General features: G+C 42.1%; 1 protein-coding gene across 10 annotated transcripts in view; it reads right to left on the minus strand.

Moving 5' to 3' along the window:
* Positions 1-7,190: 7,190 nt before the first annotated feature.
* PCMTD1 (protein-L-isoaspartate (D-aspartate) O-methyltransferase domain containing 1) overlaps positions 7,191-23,017 on the minus strand; it is a 48,613-nt gene continuing 32,786 nt past the window's right edge. For 7 of the 10 annotated variants that reach the window (XM_059893253.1, XM_010811998.4, XM_010811996.4 and 4 more), the window contains 3 exons: positions 13,293-13,464; positions 11,133-11,256; positions 7,191-10,181 (listed from right to left, as the gene is read on the minus strand). In XM_059893253.1, coding sequence (XP_059749236.1) covers positions 9,817-10,181; positions 11,133-11,256; positions 13,293-13,346 — 543 coding nt within the window. In that variant the 5' untranslated portion in view covers positions 13,347-13,464 and the 3' untranslated portion in view covers positions 7,191-9,816. Of the gene's footprint in view, positions 10,182-11,132; positions 11,257-13,292; positions 13,465-18,251; positions 18,442-20,126; positions 22,564-23,017 lie in introns of all 10 variants that reach the window. The other 3 variants (XM_059893251.1, XM_010811995.4, NM_001081526.1) reach the window with 3 other exon arrangements.

Raw genomic sequence — 23,017 nt, forward strand, 5'->3', positions numbered from 1 at the left:
GTATCCTCAATAGAGAAAAAGCTACATGGACAAAAGGTAGAAAATCAGTGGTTCTAATATTTATTACCTTTATCATGAAATTAATCCATAAAGAAAAATACCAACAGCAACTTAACACATTGTTCCACTCACTGTCGTTCAAAAGTATGGGGGGGACAGCTCCTCTTCTATCTGCCAGGTGGGTGTAGAGTGACCCCCCACCCCAAGGTGTGACCCTCCCATTCCACCTCCAGCAAGAGACCCCCCCACCACGACCACGTCTCCTCTTAGTCATCTCGCACCTACCACCCCAAATCCCCTCCTGGGCTGTAAGCCCCCTTGTGTTCAGAGTAGACCCCTGTGTGCATCCCCTATCACAGACACTTTCACACACAGGCAGGCACAGTCAGCCCACCGCACCAGGCTGTCCTCACCTCTGTCAGTGGCTACATTCTTCACAGCAGGCTCACGAGTTGTGACTCAAACCTTCAACATTTTCACGTTCAAGGCAAAGCGAGGTAAATAAGATGCATGAACTTCCCTTTTCCTACGTGCAGTCTCGCAGCCACCTGCCCACATGTACACACGACACAACAGCCTAGAACCTCTGTCATCACTGCTCCCTCCCGTGGCAGGAAGACTCGATTCCCCCCTTTTACCCATGAGGGGGACAGAGTACCCCTCCAAGCACCCCCTCCACATCGCTGTGGTAGGAACCTCATCGTCATCAAGCACAGAGGATGGTGTGAGCACCAGGACACTGACACCCTGGAAGGGCTCCAGAAGCAATGATCCCCAGTAAGCTTGGCAGCCAGAGTCACAGGGCTCCCACAGCACTTGGTGCCAGGTAAGAGCTCACCCACCCTCAGCAGAACAGGAGGTCAAGGTACCTCCCAGCCTCACCTTCAGTTCTCAGATTTCTAATAAGTGCCCTTTTACCCACAATTTAGTCAGTGCAAAGCACACACACTGCATAAAGTGAGCTAGAGTCGGGGGTGGGGGGTAGTGAGAGTGTCCTCTGGGGTGTGACAGGAAGCAAGGCAGGCACAGAGATGCGGGTGGAAACAGAGCCCAGATCTGAGCAACACTCATAGACCTAGACCTGAATCGCTTCTCCACAGTAGCAATGAGCCACACCATCAGAGGCAAGGCCCCAGGATGACTTCACTCAGGTGACCACCTCAGGCTGGGGTGGGAGGTGGGCGGGTGTCCACCTGCTCCTTGCCCTGACCCTCTGCTCCCTGAGAGGCTCAGACACGTCACCCTCGTGTCCTCATCGTCTTCCTCCTCCACGTCCTCCTCTACACACATCTGTAAGAAGCACAGAATTTACCCACTGCATGGTTCCCATGGACCAGGCACTCTCGAGGCACTTCTTGCTCCTTATTTGTTCCAGACCCACAACTCTCCAGTCAGATATTGTTGTTGTTGTGGAGGAAGGAACAGGCTCTGTGGGACTGAGCATCTCGCCCTGAATCCCAGGGAGGACCAGGCAGAGCCAGCTTCACACCCAGGTCGCTGAATTCAGCTCCTCCTGTGTGCAGCCCTCAGGCCTTCACTTGCAAAGGGCAGACCAGGACTGTTCTTAAAATAGCCCTTACGTCTTCTTCTTGGCATCCCAATTCCTGCCAGAAGCTATATTTTATTTATGATTCAGTTTCTGCAAGTATTCTTTTCCAAAAGTATGCTCTTTTACTTTCTAAAAAACACGCAGAGATTTGCTATTTACAGTCCTGAGACTTGACAAGCCAGGAAGAGCATCCACTTTGCGCAAGTGGCCCTAGGCTTAAGAATCTGTCTTGTGAGTTTTTCTAGTAAGACAATTCCATATTCAGGATCATACAAAATTAACAAAATACTTAACAAAAATTACGATGAAGACATACGGGCCGAATAGATATGTTTCATGTGCAACAGCCAACCACCAGTGTCAACTTTCATTACCGAGCTAAAAACCCTCATTTCATGATTCCCCACATCCCACGCGGAAGTAGGATGTGGTGTGCTCTCCCAGCCCACGGGGGCTCCTGGGTGCTGAACTGGGTGTCCACAGGCCCCACCCCTGAGATGCTGGCCTGGTGGCTGGGGGCGGGGGCGGGGGGTGTCGGGGGGAGAGCGGTTTGGGGGAACCGGGAGCATCACCCACCAGAGACTGCGGGGCGCGTGGACGCGAGCCCCGCGCGAGATTACGTGAGTTATTTCCAAATGCAACAGATCCTGTTCGTTCAATTCAGAGTAGGAAAGATGGGAATTGGGTGGGGTGGGTGTGAGGATGATAAAGGGACTAAATTGGGAATCTGTGCAGGAAAGTTACTAAAGGAATGAAGCAGTAAAGTTACTAAAGGAATGAAGATGAAAATTCTCTGTGGAAATTTCTGGAAGAAGTTGGAAAGGAGACGGACCCAGGAGCACACCAGTTCATTTCAGCGCTTCACTTGCTCGCGCTTTCCTTCCAGTCTAAGCGCGGAGGCCTGGGGTCGCAGGAAAGGTAGAAGCCGGCTCTGACCACCATCAGGGGACCTGGCGGTGGAGGGGGAGGGCCCGGCGGGCTCGTCTGGGGCGTGCGGGGGTCGCGGGTCGAGGACCCATCCACGCCAAAGCCAACGGGCATGCGCGCGTCCTTCCCCCGCGGTCGCGGCACCGTTTCCGGAGCCCAGCCTCTCAGCTGCCGGGAGCGCTTCGGAGCTCACGGTGACTAGTTATTTCGTCCACGCAGGACAGCTTTTCTTCTTTTTATCCGATAACATTTCACACCCTAACGGGCAGGTGTGGTGATAACTGGCTTATCTAGGTGCACATACCCCCTACTCCTGTCTGCTCTCAAAAGATGGTTTCCTTTCTTTCTGTATATTCACTCCTCAGACACTGGGCCAGTGATTTCTGATTTCTCCCTGACTACTGAATATGTAACAGGACCGGTGTGGCCCTGAGCCCCCGCCCTCGCCCCTGGAGCAGACTCGCCCGCGGACGCGCGTGTGCGCGGAGAGCCCCCGGGGGCCCCGCGCCTCCAGACCGGGCGCTTGCCCGCTTCGTGCACCACCAGTACCGGTGGAAGGAGCAGCTTATACAGTGAATGCGTCTCTCGGTTCAGCGTGCACTTTCCGGTCGCTCGGTAAGAAGGTATGTATGAGAAGTTCTTGGTTCTATCTTTAGAGACTGAAATCTTCAAACAACTCTCATCCATAAAGTAGAACTTAAAATATATATAAAACAGAAAAACGTAAAACTTGGGTCAATGTAAGCAACAATTCCAGATGACCAGCGGGGGAGACAAAGATGGTGAGTGGAGAACGTTTTGTCAAATTTTATCCACTTTCTGAGTATGAGGGAAAACATTCATTCGCCTTCTCTCAGTAATTGTTTAGTCACTTTCTATTCTACTGTAAGTGAATACTGCCCTCTTTTGGCAGAATGTTCGAACTTTTTAAATACGTGGGTTTTTTTTTTTTTTTTTTTAATATAAAAAAAGAAGAAAAAACTCTTCTCCATGAACAAGAATGATTTGTCTTAAAATAACTTTGAACTATGCTTGACATCGTTCATGTGTCTTTTATTGTCTGTTATCAATAAACCACAAAGCCGGCTTCCTTTCAGGCCGATTGCTATCATTCCACCGCTCTTGCTGATGTTTGCAATTTGGAGAACTTGGCCGAGAGGAGCAAGTTTATTACCATTTTCAGCTCAAAGTATCATAAATATTACATTGTATTAGTAGGGCATTTTTTTCTGGAAGGAAAGACTAAAAACTTTCTAGTTTAAAAACCTAAGCTGATGTTTAATGAGAATAAAAAAAAAAAAAAAACCTACTGTTGCATTCCATGAATATAAGGCTAAGAACTGCAGGACTCAGGGAGCTTACGAATGACAGCTGTGTCGTGAAAATGCAAAGTCAGCAAGGTAGAGTCTTGTTTAGCTGGAGAATTTACTTAACCAAGTGATGCCAGAAATTCAGGTTTGATCCCTGGGTCAGGAAGATCCTCTGGAGGAGAAAATGGCAACCCACTCTGGTATTCTTGCCTGGAGAATCCCATGGACAGAGGAGCCTGGTGGGCTACAGTCCATAGGGTCACAAGAGTCGGACACAACTGAGCAACTAAGCAGTCGCATTAACTACAGATTTGGGACAGCAGGGCCACAGGAAGAAGAGAAAAGCCCTTTCCTAAATTAAATGGGGAGTCTTGTGCCGGGGACCAGCCCCGGCTGATCCAGGGTATTCGAAGGAGAGACGGCGTAGGCGAAGATCAGGAGACAATTGCTTAATTAAATGTTAATTAAGGATATAAAGAGTAATAGAATGAGGATAGCTCAGTGAAGAAATTCAGTGGAGAAAAGAGGCTGAAATAAGGATAGCTCAGTGAGGAAATTCAGTGGAGAAAAGAGGCTGAATAATTCAGCCAGAAGGTAAGAGAAAGAACGACATGGTGAGACCAAGTTTCGGTGAACAAGGCCCGTACTTTATTTTCCAAAGTAGTTTTTATACCTTAAGTTATGCATAGAGGATAATGGGGGAAGGGGTAGAGTCAGGCAGCAAGCCAGGCTTTCTTCCTGCAAACTTAGCATATGCAAAAGTTAGGTGATTTGCATCATCTTCTGGCCCGGAGGCCTGTTAACATTTTAAGACCTTTTCTTCAGAAAACTTATTTTTCTCTAAAGGTGATTGGTCAGGAGCCACCCTCCAAAAGCATTAGATAAAGTTGCATTCCTGCAGCGCAAAGGTGTGGTGGGCTACAACAAGAAAAAGAATTAACTCAAGGGTCCCAGGTTACAAACATTAAAGCTACTATTTACACCAATTATATTAACCAATACACTGCCAGGGACACAGCAGGTAAGGGATATGGAGACTTAGCAGCAAACATTGGCCCAACAAGTGAAAATCCCTTCACCAATACAATTTCTAATCAATCTTTTAACTACTCAAAAGAATCTGTGTTTAGACAGTTTAGAACATCTCCTGCCTCTCACAGTTGGGAGGCTCTGAACAATCGCATGAGGCCGGAAAAACCTATTCAGGCAGGCTAGAGGATTTCCAAAGGAGTTTGTAAGTTAAACACTGTCACACCCAGGAATTATTAACTGGAGCTGTAAGCTAACTTTTTTCAGAGAGGTAGTGGGGGACAGCCCCCCGTAAAGTCAGAGGTGTAGGTGAAAGCACAAAGCAGAAAGTAGGCAGACTCTGGTTTTGGGGGTAGATTGCTCGAGAATTTCCAGGGAGACTCCTGAGGCTTGATCCCGCCTTTGCGTATGCCAAGCCTCCTTCCTCATGACCTTTGCCAGAGGCGGAGCTCGCTCCCCGCAGTCTTGGCTAGAATCTCCATCCCTATCAAGTTCAGTAATGGTGAACTAAAAATAATCCATCTACCCACCCCCAGCTCCCAGAGAAGGCAAAGAAAACTGCCTATTTCAAAATTTGCTATTCGAAGGAGGAAGGGAGTTAAGTCTCCCTGAAGATGTAACATGCCCAGATTCGCTTTGCCATGGATGTTCATGCCACTCTTCCTGAGTGGTGTGAAAACCTTAAGTCCAGGACTTAAAGAGGTCAGTGAACCAGCAGTGCTCACAAAGTACAAGAGAAACAGGGCTTATGAAAGCTAGCTGACAGGTTAGCTTTCATGAGATAAAGCCCACCGTAGAGTTCCGATACTGGAATTAGACATGGAATCAACCCTGAATATTTACTGGAAGAACTGATGCTGAAGCTCCAATACTTTGGCCATCTGATGCGAAGAGCTGACTCATTGGAAAATATTCTGATCCTGGGAAAGACTGAGGGCAGAGCCTGTGAAGTTAGTGAGAAACACATGTAAAGACATAAGGATACCACGAAGGTTGAAAATAAAAACATCTTTAAAAAGAAACAATCAGTACAAAAATTTACCAAAGACCTGAATAGGGATTTTCAGTTCAGTTCTGTCACTCAGTCATGTCCAACTCTTTATGACCCCATGGACTGCAGCACACCAGGCTTCCCTGTCTATCACCAACTCCCAGAGCTTACTCAAACTCATGTCCATTGAGTCGGTGATACCATCCAACCATCTCACCCTCTGTCATCCCCTTTTCCTCCTGCCTTCAATCTTTTCTAACTAGTCAGTTCTTCACATCAGGTGGCTCAAGTATTGGAACTTCAGCTTCAGAATCAGTCCTTCCAATGAATATTCAGGACTGATTTCCTTTAGGATGGACTGGTTGGATCTCCTTGCAGTCCAAGGGACTCTCAAGAGTCTTCTCCAACACCACAGTTCAAAAGCATCAATTCTTTGGTGCTCAGCTTTCTTTATGGTCCACTCTCACATCTATACATGACTACTGGAAAAACCATAGCTTTGACTAGATGAACCTTTGTTGGCAATGTCTCCTTTTAAAATACACCATCTAGCTTTTGTCATAAGCTTTGTCATGGCTTTTCTTCCAAGGAGCAAGCATCTTTTATTTTTTTATGGGAATTTTACCAAAAGGATTTTGGTGAATTTAGATTTTACCAAATTTTAATGGGAATTTTACCAAAAGGAAACCTGAACCCAAGAAGCACTTGAAAAGATGCAAACCTAATGAGTGGCAAAGCCCAACAGCACTTCAGTATCAGATGTAGGTGAGGATACAGAATACCTAGAACATTTAAACACTGCTGGAAGGGACACAAGTCTGCACGATTCTGCACCATCTGGGAAAGGTGGACATCGTCACGGCCTCTGGGCAGTGGTTTCTGCTCTTGGCTGGGTGCTTGAGGACTCTAGCGCACAAAGCCACAGGCATGCTGAGTGGTCTGGGGGACCACCTGTCCGTCAGCAGTAGGATGAACAGGTAACCGAGCTGTAACCTAGCATCGCTACAGACAACAGGGACCAGGCTCAGAGAGACAATGTGCAGTGAAAAGTGAGTGCACAGAAATGCATAGGGTGCACTCCACATCGCTTAGAGATACAAGTGTGTGTAAAACCACGGCAGAAAGCCAGATGCCTGCCCTTACATGTACATTCAATCAGTCCTTAGACTTTGCATGCACCTTATAAATATCCCTCATCTCTACTCAAATAGTTTATAAAAATTAACTTCTAAGAACCCCACAGCCTTCAGACGTGGCAGCAGTCAAAAGGCCACGAGATGTCCAGACACAGACACCTCCATGCTGTAATTCAGCATAGATCCTCAGGTACTGAGCGTCTCTAAACCCGAAAAGGGAAAAAAACGCAGGCCACTGACAGCAATGCTTAATTATATGCAAGTGTTTATTTAAAATAATTTTCCAAGTTTTCCTGTAATTTAACAGCTTTTGCTTCACTTTTATCCTCTTAAACAACTAGAAACCAATGCTTACATTTTCTGTATTTTATCTACGAATGCTATTTTAATAACATCTTTATTAATACTAGAACCAAGATATATCAACCAACAAGCAGCACAGATTTAAATGACCTTCCTGGTAGTTACAGTGTGGCTGGCAGTTTTTGGACTTTATCAGATGCTGGACACTATTCACGCCATCTCCCACCAGTGGTCTTGGGGAAGGGTTGCTCCCCCCTTCAGGCCTACTTCCTCTCTGCAAAATAAATAAAGCTTATCCTGCTGTAAAACCCCATGAATGCACTGCTCATCACCTTCAATTACTTCATCTTTATTTGCAACCTCTCCACTTATAAAGCATAATTATTCACACTCAAATATAACATGATTCATTAAAAAATAAACACCCAAAATATCCTCAATCATTCTAATATATTCCCATTAATAGATAAAGGGCTTTCATGTAAAATTTAATTTTTTATTTCTACTTCTTCAACAGTAAAGTCACAACTGTAAAACAAATGCATTTAAAAACACAAAAGATACATTTCAGTGACCAAAAATTGGCAATGATTATGAAAATCTATTATACATTTTACCAAGGCCAACAGAACGAAAGCTGATATGAAAAAGTCAATCTTCAAATAGATCCTTAACAAAAACTTCCCTCATGAATAGTAAAATCATTTAAGAAAAGGTTATCTTTACATACGTGGACACTTGCTTGAAAAACAACAAAGCTGGGGTGGGGGTACAAGATAAAAATATGTGGGCACCAGGAACTCAAGATTCATCTCCTAAAACACGTTTGTTTAAAAAAAAAATGACCATTTCTAATATAACTGTATGAAACAACTGTTTTTCCTTGACAGAAATAAGATGGGCACGCACCAGTAACTACAGCTTAGTAGTCCTCTAAGAAACCCTGTGGAGACACTATACCCCCAACCTCCTAGCCCCCAGCTCAGTCACTGGTATAAAAACCAGCAGCTTCCGTGAAATCATCTTTGACGTTACTAAAGGGATCCTGGGATAATTCATGCTCAGAATACTTCGAACACTTGTTTTTACATGTAGAGTTTTCAGAATTGAGGTGTTTTTGGAACCGTCCATGTGTGAACCTCTGCAGAACATCATAGTCCTTCAACTGCACTGTGACTGCATTTCCTCAAGCATGTCTGATCAACAGTTATAACAGTGATGCTGGTGGCAGTAAGTGACACTCTCAAATTCTTCCTTCTAAAAATGTATATAATCCATCAGAACACTAAATAGTAAATAGGCTACACTGTTTACTTTCCTAAGCAAGGAATGACTCTTCAGGCCCTAGTAAGCTAAGAATGGCCTTTACTACCTGTTTTACCACTGACATTCAAATAATAAAGTATGTGATACTAAGCGAAAAATGAAAACCACTGTTATTTCACCACAAGAAACAACCACAAAATAAAAACATGGGAAGAAGTTAGATGAGCCCAATGCAGGTCCCAAGATTAAACTACGATTCCAGATTTTCAAAGCAAAAGACATCTCCACATCATTTCTGTGAACACTCCCGACACCACAGAGGTGAGTTTCAGACCAGGGCAGGCTGTCCTGCCCTACCTGTCCAGCGCAAACCTGCAATCAACCAGAAGTTCCCTCTGCTAAAGTGCACCTGTGGCCAGCCTGCTCGGGCCTGACTCACCCACGAGCCATCGACAGTCACACAGAACTATGCCTCTCCTGAACCAAATACTCTATACAGTGGACGACAAGGAAAACAGTCCTAAATACACCACTACCTTCTAAAACTTTGAAGTAACACAGCCTCATCATGTTTAAATACTGAAAATGTCAAAGGTCCATACAAACTAAGAGCTGTATTAAGCATGTACGTTTTGCTCTGATATTCACTTGATGTGCTCTTAAAATCTTGATGAGAGAAGCAGACATTTTCCCCATGTCTTTTGGCAACAGATTCAAAAGCAAGATTAGCGGTGCTGTTGAATTCCATGAAACGTGGGTTTTTAAAGCTAAATTATTCAGTATCTGCATTGTTATTGCACTCATACATTGCCCGGAGTAGGTCTACAGCAACTTGGCAGTGGGGACTGCAGCGCAAGTAGGGGGTCTGCAAAGCGTCTGCCTTCCTTGCTAGACAGAGTTCCCAGGCAGAACTGTACATGACTGCAGTTCAAATCCGATCACATGCGCTTCACGATTGTGTCTCCCTGAGGGAAGTTAAGTCAAGCCCTCACCACTAACTAGATCCGTCAGGAACCAAACGGGGATCTGCAGACCCAGTCCTGACTACAGCTGAGTTCCACTCCTGAAGCTGCTCTGAGTTAAAACAGCAATTTTTCCAATTTTAAAGAAAAATATATTTTATAAAAGGGATTCTTTTTAATCACTGAATACATCATTTTTATTACTAAGACAGAAACAAGTTATACCTTTTTCCACTATAAATTCACTCTGATGAAAGAAAGAATTCTCTTTTAACTCCTAACAAATGCTACATTTTCAAGACGCAAGGAATTATCAGTAGGCATCCTTTCTTTTTGCTCTAAGCTACTTCTCCCTGAAGTATGTCAAGTAGGCTTTTAGAGACTCTGGCAGGGGCAGCTTCATGATCTTCTCCCGCAGCAGGTTTTGGGGTGGCTCCTCCGGCTTCAAGGCTTCACCCGGCTCCTTCTCCTCCTCCTCTTTGTCTTCCTCCATCTTCTCGTCCTCCTCACTGTCGAGAGGCTGGGGGATGAGTTGGTTGCCCACAAAGACGTAAGTGTTAATCCTCTGCTTGACCCGCTTCCTCTTCCTTTTGGGCGGAGCCCTCTGAGGAATCCCCTTGGCCTGCATCTCATCATTTATGAAATTCCTAAGTGTGCGTCGGATGTAAATGCGAGCCAAGTCCTGCAGGTTCCTGACAGCACAGGGGGCTAAAAACACATGGAAAACATAAAAAGTGAAACATTACATACTGTTCACTTCTGAGTGAACATCAGAAGACAGAGACTTGTAAAAACTTTGACTTTCATCAAACAAAGACTCAGGGAAGAGCACTGACTACGTGCAGATCACTCCAGCACCAAGGCCAGTGGATGGGGTGGCAAAGGCGTTGTGGGCAGACAACCCAGGCACATGCATAAACCCTCTTGGGAAGGACAGGTAACTCACAGCAAGTGGAGCACAGAGAACTGAGTAGTCAGGGGACTGAGGGGCAGGGGCAGGGCTGGCGACAGAAATGGGGGTGTCAGCCCACCATAACCTGTTGTCAGCCCCATGACCTGCTAAGACCAGGGGGGCAGATAGGGGAGGCAAACATGGAGGGGTCGCCGCAGGAGGTGGGGTGGAGAATCACCCAGGAAAGAGCTTCAGAAGTTACAAAGATGCTAAGAAACACCTCCATCTTCTCGGTGGCTCTGCTCCCGACTCCCCCGCACACCGGGTGCTCTTTCGACACCTGTACTGTCTGCCTCTCCCGCCAACACTGTCTGCTATTCCAGGGACCCACCACACCGATGCCCTGTCACAGCAGCCCAAGTTCAGAAGAACCCAAGGGTCCCAGAGTGGAAAAGGACGCAGACCTGCTTCAGCCACTTCTAACACTCCCAAGTCCTAAAATAGCTTCCACACGAGCTTCATTTAAACGTTCTTCTGATAATACAGAAACTTTCAGACAATTCTCAGCCCTAATTATTCAAAAATAGTGTTTTCTGTACTTTTATCCTCCTGGTTCCTAGTCATGAGAAGATCCAGTGGACCAGACAATACTAGTCCTGACTGCTATTGAACTGTAGTGTGAACTGAAGCTCTCAGGCCACAACTACAGGGAAGGTTCTCTCTAACACACACAGTCAGCTCTGTTTATCTCCCACAAGGGTACTTACGGAGGCCCACAGAGTCTGGCTTGCCGTTGTCATTCTTACTTGGCTGCACAAGTGGAGCAAATGACACAGCAAGGATGTTTTTACTTTCCCAAGTGTTCTGTCCAGTTCGCATAATTTGTGTTAACTATTTAGAGGGTGAAAAAAAAAAACAGAATGGCTCCATCAGGGAAGTGGACCACCTTACCCTCACAAGTTTAACAGAAAAATAGCAGAGATTGCTCTATAATCACTTGTATTTGAATGCACCCAATTATCTTCATTTAAATATTTACCATAAACGAGTACAGGAGGAATCACAAGTACTGGTTTCACAACATATTCCATGCACACAAATGGCTCTGCAGGTTATATTAACATGGGGGTCTGATGTCATCAAGGGGTGTTATTCTAACACACACCTGCCACTGGCTCCCAAAACACACGTCTCACACAGTTGTGTAGTTAAAGTGTTATATCAGTAAAAACGCATTTTGATTACTGAACCAATGAGTCAACTTCACAATCTTCCAGGGTGGTAATAAAATACAGATTCTAATCCCAACTTCATATTTCATGAATAAATGTAATTAGTCACAAAGGCATTAGAGCTTTCCCACTCAGCAAACACCCATCAGCAGTACATGGCTTGATCAGGACAACTCAGTATTGTCAATTAAAAAAGTCAACCCATTATTATATTTTATATTAGCATAATGTATATAAGAAATATTCAATAAAATACCAATGGGAAACCATATTTTAGATCTTTAAAAATATATCTTTAAAGGAAAACAGGAAAAAGATGATTGATCTGGGAGTCTCAACTCTGGAAGCATTCAAGTTAATGTTTTTCCAAGAATGTATGTTAATGAATGCTTTATAGTCTCTTTTTAATAATTGATAAACACAGTGTGATGAAGTCCTCTGACCTGCAATTCACATGCTGTGAAAGTAGAGAACTCTCAGAGACGCCAAGATGACCACACTAGGTCCCAGTCATCTGGGACAGTCCAGCTCCCACTTACAAACCACAGGCTGTTGTACACATTTCAGACTTAGGTTGCTGCTGCTGCTGCTGCTGCTAAGTCACTTCAGTCATGTCCAACTCTGTGCAACCCCAAAGACGGCAGCCCACCAGGCTCCTCTGTTCCTGGGATTCTCCAGGCAAGAACACTGGAGTGGGTTGCCATTTCCTTCTCCAATGCATAAAAGTGAAAGTGAAGTCGCTCAGTCGTGTCCAACACTTAGCGACCCCATGGACTGCAGCCCACCAGGCTCCTCCATCCATGGGATTTTCCAGGCAAGAGTACTGGAGTGGGGTGCCATTGCCTTCTCTGCAGACTTAGGTTAGTATGAACATAAAAGATACTTTTTGAAATGTATATTTATAAATAATTTTAAAGTAAAAGATCCACCCATTTTCTGAATAATTATTTCACACGTTTATTATACCTAATAATTCCAAATCAAAGGCAGGCAAGTAGGTGAAAAATAGTTTCAAATGAGTCTGCTGCTGCTGCTGCTGCTGCTAAGTCACTTCAGTCATGTCTGACTCTGTGCGACCCCACAGACGGCAGCCCACCAGGCTCCCCAGTCCCTGGGATTCTCCAGGAAGAACACTAGAGTGGGCTGTCATTTCCTTCTCCAATGCATGAAACTGAAAAGTGAAAGTGAAGTCCCTCAGTCGCGTCCGACTCCTAGCGACCCCATGGACTGCAGCCCACCAGGCTCCTCCATCCATGGGATTTTCCAGGCAAGAGTACTGGAGTGGGTTGCCATTGCCTTCTCCCAAATGAGTCTATGTAGTACTAAAAGAAGATCTAAAAATTTACTGGTTTCTTAAATGGAGTTAAGTAGTTCCAACCACTCCTTCAGCTAGAAGAGGCCACCACATTCAACAGCAAGGACACTGGTGGGTCGGGGGGTGTGTGTGGAGGGGCAGCATGGCCAACACCACGCACGGGCAGAGCTCAGCTTGGCTCTTCTTTCCCTAGCTAAGGGGCTTTTTCCACACCTGCTCTGGTTAAGAGCTTTGAGTCCATTTCAGTGCTTTCCTATACAGGCACCTGTGTGGCGAGCACTTCTTCCTCAACAATCCCAGTGCGCCTTTCACTGGCGCATCAGCCCCCATCCTACACTGAGCGTGTCTCCCGCGCCATGGAGCAGGATGGTGGTCGCTACCTGGTCCTCTATGGGCATGACCAGAATGCCCCCGACTTTCAGCAGAATCTTCATGTAGTTTTCATGGTCCTTCTGGACCCCAGCTCCACAGTAGATTCGATCATACTGGTGACTGTCCGATGCTATCTGCAGGCAATTACCAACCACAAATGCAGGCTCACAGAACTCAAACCTGTATGGAGAAATAAAAAGTATTTTAATTCATTTAAACAAAAGATGAGACCTAAAAAATTAACATAATCCAACTCTTTGAAAGTGAAGTTTTACTAAAATTATAAGGATAAAATATCATAAAATTTGAATTTGAATTATGTATATTTATGAAATCTAACAGTGATCAAATATATTGTTTTATTATCAATGACACAGTGTACATTTTCCCAAAACATCAACCTCTTTTTTCTCCCACTCTGAAACCTTACTTAAGGCTCAGAAGGTGAGTATAGTGAAAAGCTATCACAATAACACTCTTGTGACTGACTAACTGAAACAGTCTCTAACATACATAGTTAAAACCCCAATACACTAATAAAACATGTACAGTAATTTTAGGAAATTAATTCATGAAAATACCCTCTCAATTTTAAGTTGATTGAAATTAATATGACCACACAGCAAAGTTATCATCTGAGGACAAAATAATTTGCATTAAAAGGCTCAGTATGCAGTGAAAAATGTCTCTGAAATCATTTTTATTTTGTAAAATGCATCCTGCCCTTTGGTAATTAACAGACTTATTACCAGGGATTCTCTGGTGGCTCAGATGGTAAAGAATCTGCCTGCAATGCAGGAGACCTGGCTTCCATCCCTGGGTTGGGACGATCCCCTGGAGGAGGGCATGGCAACCCACTCCAATATTCCTGCCTGGAGAATCCCATGGACAGAGGAGCCTGGCGGGCTGCAGTCCATGGGGTCGCAAAGAGTCGGACATGACTGAGCAACCAAGCACAGCACAGACTTTTTACACAATATGTTTCCATTAAATTCACTAAATATACAGATACCCCATGGTCACTGATATTTAAAGAAGAGTTTCTCAGAATGATGCCCAGTCCTTAGCTTCCTGTTCCAGGGTGGGGAGTAGGGTGGGAAACAATGCAGACCCTGCCCTCTCTTCTCGACACCCACAGGGGCGGGTGATCCTAACCCCAGCTTCTACTATGACTTCTACTATGACTACTTCTACTATGACAGTGCCCACACTTTCTGGGTGTCCGCCACCCCCAGCACCACCCTGTGCCCAGCTGCTCAGGACAGGTTCCCACCTCTCAGAGGCCACATGGGGCCCTTCCTGGCTCTGCCCCCATCCCAGAGACACTGCTGTAGCCATGGGTGGAATTACAGGCCTCCCGTCATTTAGAGGAAATACTACAAGGTCTGTGCTGTTCCTGTGCCTGCATGGCCCCTCCCTCTCTGCTGCTTAAATGCCCAGCATCCCTTCAAGACACAGTTCAAATATGAGCTACACTACACAAGCACTCTTACCCAGCTCTTCGGGAAGATCTCAGTCTTTCTACTTGCATAACACTCACGAAAGTATAAACTTACATATGTAATGGACAGCATTTAATTTCTCTATTATACTCAAGACTATTGGACAACCTAAGATTGTCTAAAATACAGCCAAAACAATCTCTTGGCCTTTAAATAACTAGATATTGTGGATCACATGGTTTAATCATCTCAAAGTTACAGTAAGCATTCTTTGAAAAGAAAAAAGACTAGTATTTTCAATCTAAAAACCCTCATTATTATAAAAATTCATTTTAAATAACTTAATTTTACAATAATTTAAGCCACTCTTAAAATTTTCTAGATGAACGTGATCAAGGAATTTAAGTAAAATTATTTTGTATTATTAAACCTCTTTTATCAGTCTGTTAAATCAACTTAAAAATATGCTTATAGTTTAAAAGCTTCCTACAGCTTACAGAACTATTATCTACAAAAACACCATTACAAGTAAACAATTCGTGTTATTTTTATACACTCTCATCCCAGCAAAATGAACTATAAAGCACTGAGTGCCTGATTCTAAAATCAAATGTGACTCTGGTCAAGTGGCTTGACACTAGCAATTAGCACAATTCACTCCAAACATTATTTGTGAAGCCCCTGTTGTGTGTAAAGACTGGATATGCAGTGGGAGGCACTCATGCCTAATGCAGTGAGAGAGACAACAATCTCACCAATTAAAGATGAACTTATGGAGACAGGAGGAGAAGGGGACGACAGAGGATGAGATGGCTGGATGGCATCACTGACTCGATGGACGTGAGTTTGAGTGAACTCCAGGAGTTGGTGATGGACAGAGAGGCCTGGCATGCTGCAATTCATGGGGTCGCAAAGAGTCGGACACGACTGAGCGACTGAACTGAACAGAACTGAATGAGGGTGAAAAATGCTCTAAAGGAACACCACTCCAAGTATGGCTGAGGATGCAAGGGAACTGACAGGCCTGGGGAGCCAGAGTAAGGCTCCCCAAGAAATGGTGAGTTGGGATCTGAAAGGTGAGACAGGGCAATCAACCCCACTAGCCACCAGCCTTGTGCTGACAGGAGCCCTGTGGCTGCTGGAAAATGAGATGTGGCTGGTGGAAAATGAGATGCACGGAAAGGATAAAAATCATATGAGATCTCAATATCTCAAATATTTAGCATGTAAAACATCTCAGGATCTCGTTTAAATACGTGTGTATGTGTGTGTATTTCAACAGCCACGTAAACTGAAAGCACTAAGCAACAACCCTTCTACTTTATCAACTGTGAACAGGAGCTTCAAATACTTTCCTGAGCACAGTCTTTCCTCTGGGACATTCTCCTGCTTTCCCTGATTATCCCTTTGAACACGTCTTCTGAACTTTAATTATATCTTCATCACCTTTTACAGTCCTCAAGAAATACCTATTAAGTGAGAAACCTAAGAAATGTAATTGATTTGTCATCTTTTCCATCTACCAACTTTGAACATGAACTCAAACTTGACAAATACGCTAATTACAAGAATCTCAGGACTAGAGAAACAGTTACAGAAAAAAATGTGTGCCTGTGGCACCCTCTAAATCAACATGATGGTTCTTGCTTTACTAAATTGGAAACTATAAATAGCTGTAGTTTCATGTTACCAAACACATCATTTTTCCCACAATGTACCAAAAAAAGCAAAACTTAAACAGTAAAAAAGCCAAAACAAAACCACCGTGCCTTTAATAAACCAACTGTCACCTAACTTAAAAGTGCTTTTTAGTGGCCTCTCTGAAGATCTTAAATAAGCCACCCTTCTTTATTCTAGGAAACAAAGGCTTTTCCCCTAACAAGGCAGATCTGAGCCAAGTATACTATCTTATTTCATTTAGGAAGTGTTACAAAGAATCATTACAGAGAAAAGTTAGACCTTTACATTTACAAATGATTTCTACTAATGCAAATGGAACATACACTTCTAACATGTATAGGGGGTCTTCGAAAGTGTGAAGACCCTTTCATTTAGTATACCAAATTCATTTCCTTTACCAGCACACTCAAATTTGAAAGTTTAACTGAACTGAGGCAACATTCCAAAAGGAGTAGTAGGACTAGATTATTTCTAGATACAAAATAGTAAAGTTTCAAGGACATAATCAGGGAGAAAGGTGTGATATTTTAAATATAAACACTAAAACACAATGACTTAATAGTTACAAGAAACAGCCTAGCAGAGACAGTGTTTCATCTGGGGACTGTTTATTACATCCACAGCTGTGGCTTCACCTTCTCCAGTAATAGGCAAGTCCTTCATGATAGTAAAGGAAACAAAACAACTCTCAAACTGCCTATACTTACAACATTATTTTTTAATACATACATGGGTTAAAGATGATCCTTCCTAAAAGGACTTGGAGAAGTGTTAGCATTTCTGACTAGGTAGAGATGAGGATCTTACTTAGTTTATATTCTGACATTGAAATTACGGCTTGTTTTTATAACAGCGTTTCATGTAAATAAATTCATACAAATTCTACTGCTAACAATATTTTTCCAAAAATCTATAATTAAAATTCTTCAGGCAAATGTTTACGGATATGCTCATATATGTATAAAGAACAACTGACTGATGTGAGGCAAGAATGACAGCTACCAGGTGGTAAGAGTAAATTACAACTGCTATTAATGTTTCCAGAGTAAAGAGGAAAATAAAAGTTTCTTCCTTTTAGCTTTAACTAGATTCTGAAAGCTGCACCTTCTCTAAGTCTCCACAAACCTCTGTAGGCAAAGGACATATTTTATACCATAAACACAAGTCTGTATAATCCAGAAGTCTGCATTAATGAACCAACCAGAGGTTTTCACTATTTGTAGATTTGCACATAAAATCTAGGTTTGAAAACAGTAAAAGAGAAAATCTAAATTCCACTTTTCACATCAACTACAAATAAAGGGAACCCAAGAAAGGAAAATAAAACAACAAAAATTTTTTAAAAAATGGCAAGAGGCCTACCAAAAGGATATTTTCCATGGTTCTAATTTTAATCCTGAAAGTATCGATCTTGTGTTCTCTCCTAGTTTTCATACTTTAGGGCAGCTCATTAAAATTTTTTGTCTGTTAGTAACATGAAAAGTAGCAATCATTTTTATTCTTTGAAGACATTTTCCAAAACAAAATTTCCCAGGTACAGATGTCTTACACTCCTGAATTCCACCAAGTTATACTTCCTAACCATGTAAATTATCTGTATACAAAAAAAGAAGTAGTTCTGAACTGTAATAACTACAAATTCAATCACTTTAGACTTACAATCATTTATTGATTTAAACCTGAAAACCTAATGGCTTTTTAGACTTACGTAGAAAGGGGAGAGTATCTGACATACCCTTACTAAAACAAAACATACAAACAATATTTGTGGGAAAACCGAGAGCACAGGTATCTTGGTTTATGACATGAGCGCTTGGCCAAAAGGGCACCGACTCCATCACTTACCTCGGCTGGGGGCTCCTTTACAGGTGCACGCTGGGTTATCTTCATCTCCAGATGCACAGACGTTCCATTCACAGCAGGGACCTTGCCAACGTGCCCACATAATTCTCTGATAAGCTGCTAGGAGATCAGGGTGACCTAGCCTTGCCCTGCAGCTTCCCTCTTAGACGGGTATTCTAGGTCTAGGAGCTGACTGAGAGTAGAAAAAACAACATTCCCCTTCAATACACTGTTGAAATCGGGGCTGAAAATTTGCACACCTAGATTATCACGTGCCACAGGATGCTGTCATCAACATTTTAGACTATCGTTCCAGCGCAATAAAGGATTTCAGGGACACAGGAAAGACTCCTATAGTGTTCTCATACCTCACCCAAAACAACCTGCCAAATGAATCACAGATACTTCTTTTTCTTAAAACACTTTGTCAAAATGTGCGTTTTGAACTGTGACAGCTATGACAACTTCATTAAAACAAGACAAACTTCACAACCTTCCACTGGGAAGAAAACCCAGGAAAATAATCATCTCTTCTTTTCCAAATACAGTTATACCATTAAAAACTCTTATAACCAAGAATTAAGCTATTGAATTTTACAAAATTTTAAAAACAAAGACTTTACCTTTATAAGAGGTTTCCCTTCCAACTGCACCAAACTCACCTCAGAATAATTTAAACATTATTTAAAGCAAAGTGTTAAGAGTAAATACACAGATTTTTCACTGAACAGAGCTTTAGGAAACGCCATAGGACCAAAACCCATCTCTAAACATTTTAAAGGAAGCGTGACCGGTACATGATATGAGAGTGAGCCTTCATATTTCAACAATAATTTCTTATAAAATAACTTGGGCTACAAACTTTTATTTCTGTCAGTGTTTTATTCTTGGAATAATTTCTTCTTTTCCCAATAATGTGTCAGAAGCTATCAAACCTCCCCTCATACCGTTTCTAACTGATGTTAAAATACATAACTGATAGCTTAGAGGACTATTTTTAAGCATTTCTCTGTCCCACCATTTGAATGTCTGTCATGTTTAAAAACTGTGTTTAAAACCTGTATTTCTCATAAAACTACCATCTGAACATGACCGATATACCCAAATGTTCAACTATCGTAGAAAGAGTTCAAAATAATGTTGACTATGTATCTACAGATAGCAAAACTTCTTCAAGTATGCCACAATTCTCTTCAAGATGAAGTGCGACTGCTCCAGTGATAAAGGTGACAGAACACAGTATCATTTCATTTTCTCCAATCCAATATCAATTACGTGAAAAAGGAGCCTATAATCAAAAATAAAATTAGGATACTACACCCAGCCATACATCCATTAAATCTTCTAAAATGTAAATGACTACACTAACCCTGAATTTAATTTAGAATTTATACCTTGACTACACCTGAAGAAGGCACAGCCTCTCCAGCTCATCTCTGACCCCCAGACATCCACCCCAGAGGCAAGTCTCATTAATGAACAGGGCAGGTGTCCTCTGTGATAAAAAGGTTATCATGCATTTAACCAGGCTAAGAGCACTCCCTAAATTCTAACCTAGAGAAAAACAAATGACAAAAATAAAGGTGCCGCTTCAACCTCTGTTATCTGGAGCTAAGCTGCTAGACTGTAATTCATTGGCAATCTTACTGTTGGGAAGAACATTAGAATATATCCGTTTTTATATCATTATAGCTAAATCAGAACTAAACAACAAGACAGGCCTGGCTGAAGTTACGGCCTGTCTGGTCCTGTCCTCCCATCTGGGAAACATGGACACCAACACTGCCTCCAGGACTGTGGGTACAGCTGAGAATGGTGCAGACGACACACATTAGCTGCTGTCATTTTCATAATTTCATTACTGTCTTCAGTACTCACATTGTGACTCATTTATACAACAAACTACAGGAAACAATGGTCCTCCATGCAAACAGAATGAAAATCTTCAATAAAGCAGACAAAGCTGCACTCATGTGGCTTCTGGCAGGACAGCATTTCCAAAACAAGGTACAGTGTCCTTGGAGGGGGGAGGAGACAGGACCTATTGTCTCACAGGAAAACAGCTCACCCCAAAGCATGCCCTCCAAGGAGTCAGGTCAGCTGCATGCACATTTACACATATTACACAAACACATACATGTAGTTGTGAATAAATGCTATGCCAATTATCAACTCACAAAGCACTTACAGGGTATAATCCAGGCTCCTTTTATCTGACCTCCTCTTCCAAGTAAACACAGCTGGAGAGACTGTTTCGCTTATGGTACATGCACAAAACTGATTCAGATGATCTGGCCTTCCCCTATGAAAGCCAGATACCCAAGGGACTATAAACCTGGGGCTGGAAGACTTTACAACAGAAATGGGCTAAAGTAAGGACGTCCTGGAGAACGCGTGTGAAGAGCAGACCAGGTCAGCACGCTGCGGACAACAGGTTGCATGCGACCTGCACTTGCTCCAATGAAGTGGACGGAACCCCTCACCCACACCTGCTCAGAGCACCTGAGGAAGGCTGTGTACTGCCACAAAGACCACCTAGCCCAAGACACCAGAAATATTTACTATCTGCTCCTTCAGACGCTTGCCAGTGTTTTAGAGAACCTGTGAAATCAAGCGTCAGTTCCTAAGGGCAGGTCAGTGAGTCTGGGAACATCGGAGGCAGAGCACAGGCAGAAACCACACTGAAGAACCTGCCTTCTCTCTCGCCTCGGAGCACAGTAAACTCACAGTAGCCTCACCAAATCTTCACGTTTGCTGATACAGAACTAAGACACAGAAACAAAGTTTACAAGTATTAACACTGTATTAAGGATATTTTTTTCTGAAAGAAGAAATAGTACCTTCAAGACTCAGGAACCAAGGCTCCTTTATAAAGCATACACAAAAACACACACCTGCACTTTTTTTTAAATTTATTATCTTACATTATACATTCTTATGTTGAGTAGTTTATTGACTCTATTCTTACCTACTATATTTGGGAGTTTATTATGATCTCTGATACATATAAGAGAACTTCAAAGATACAGTTTAAATCATAAGTGATATAATACTTTTGAAAAAGGAACTGGTAAGATCCAAACCAAGAGGATAAATAATACTGGATAAATATTAGGTTTTCGCTTTCTATTTTCTTCCTGTTACACACAATCAAGGTGGCCTGGTCCTAAGTCCTAAGGGATACATAAATAGCAATTTTGTTTCCTGAGTTACTTTATATTTTATTAATTAAAACAAGTATTTTGATGATCTGTAAACAACTAAATATAGTAAAACTGCTTAGGAATATAATTTTTAAAGTCACTTTGCATGGCAAGTTTTTCAAATTTAAAAACTGAAAGTAAATAGAAATATTCTCCACAAACACCAAGAAAAATCGCAAAGAAATCATCAAAACATAAAGACAGGAAGAAAATTGCTACATCTTTATCATTTCTATAACCAAAATCAAATGATAAATGACCCCAAAAGGAGTCCATTAAATGACCCATCAGCTTTGACTACTTAACTTCCAACCAAGTCATGACTTTATGCAAAACGAAGCATTTGCCAGTACTTGCTACCTTGGTAAGCAAGATACCTTTATAATCTGAAGTACACTACTATTTCAGAAGCTACCTGAAAACCAAAATAGGTAACATTTCCAGGACTGTTTTTTTAAGAATAGTCTGTTAACAGAAGAATCTGTTTTAAAAGTAACATTTCAGAAACAACCATATTATAAAGCCTGATTATTTTAACTAAAATAGTAAGACCATTAAAAATTATGAAGAAACATTTAGGTCAGTCATATCACCATATTTGAGATGATTCACCATTTTAAGAATAACAAACCTGTACAACACAGTCTAACAACAACACTCAAGAAATACAACTGAAGGACATTTGGTGTCTCATGATTACATGAAAACAATTTTAGACAATTTTTTTAAACTTGAGACACTTAAACACATGTAGCCTTCAAACTTAACTGTGTTCTAGATTATTCAATATTTAAATTACATCGACACAGAAAGCCAGCGCTCTGGGACAACCCGGAGGGATAGGTGGGGAGGAAAGAGAGAGGGGGATTCAGGATTGGGGGGACATATGTATACCTGTGGCCAATTCATGATGATGTATGGCAAAAACCATCAGGATATTATAAAGTAATTACTCTCCAATTGAAATAAATTAATTTAAAGCAAAAGAAAGACTTTAAAGAATGACATGTTTTACTGTTTGCCAGGACCATGCCCTTGTCAGCAAGACTTGTCTCCATAGATACTGTAGAGGTGCTTCCATGATTCAAAGTTCTTCCTTGAGCTTGTTCTGCCTGATTAATGACCCAAAAGTGAATTATCTGTGCCTTTATGTGTTACTACCTGAAATGTATTATTATCTAATATATTAAGATAAACCTTAAATATATGCTTTTACTAATATTACTTTCATATTTGCTAAGTTTAATTGTATTCAAATGGTCTTATATGTATAATTAAGTTTCAACACCAAAACAAATACTTACAATAGAAATTCAATAAATTCCACAAAATTCCACAGTTCTAATAAACAATATGAAAATACCCATGCCCACATTTTTAGCAATTACCATACCACTAATTATAAGACAAACAGAAATGATGAAGACACAAAGCGTACTACAATTGAATCTCAATTTCTTACAAAGTAACTTGGACTAAAATCCATTTTATTTCTGCCAAACAGTATGTTTTTCTTGGAAATGGAAACAGAATATGAACCAACATGGTAAGCGCTTGAAAAATGAT

The sequence above is a fragment of the Bos taurus genome, chromosome 14 (assembly GCF_002263795.3).
Source record: "Bos taurus isolate L1 Dominette 01449 registration number 42190680 breed Hereford chromosome 14, ARS-UCD2.0, whole genome shotgun sequence".
Taxonomy (NCBI): Eukaryota; Metazoa; Chordata; class Mammalia; order Artiodactyla; family Bovidae; genus Bos; species Bos taurus.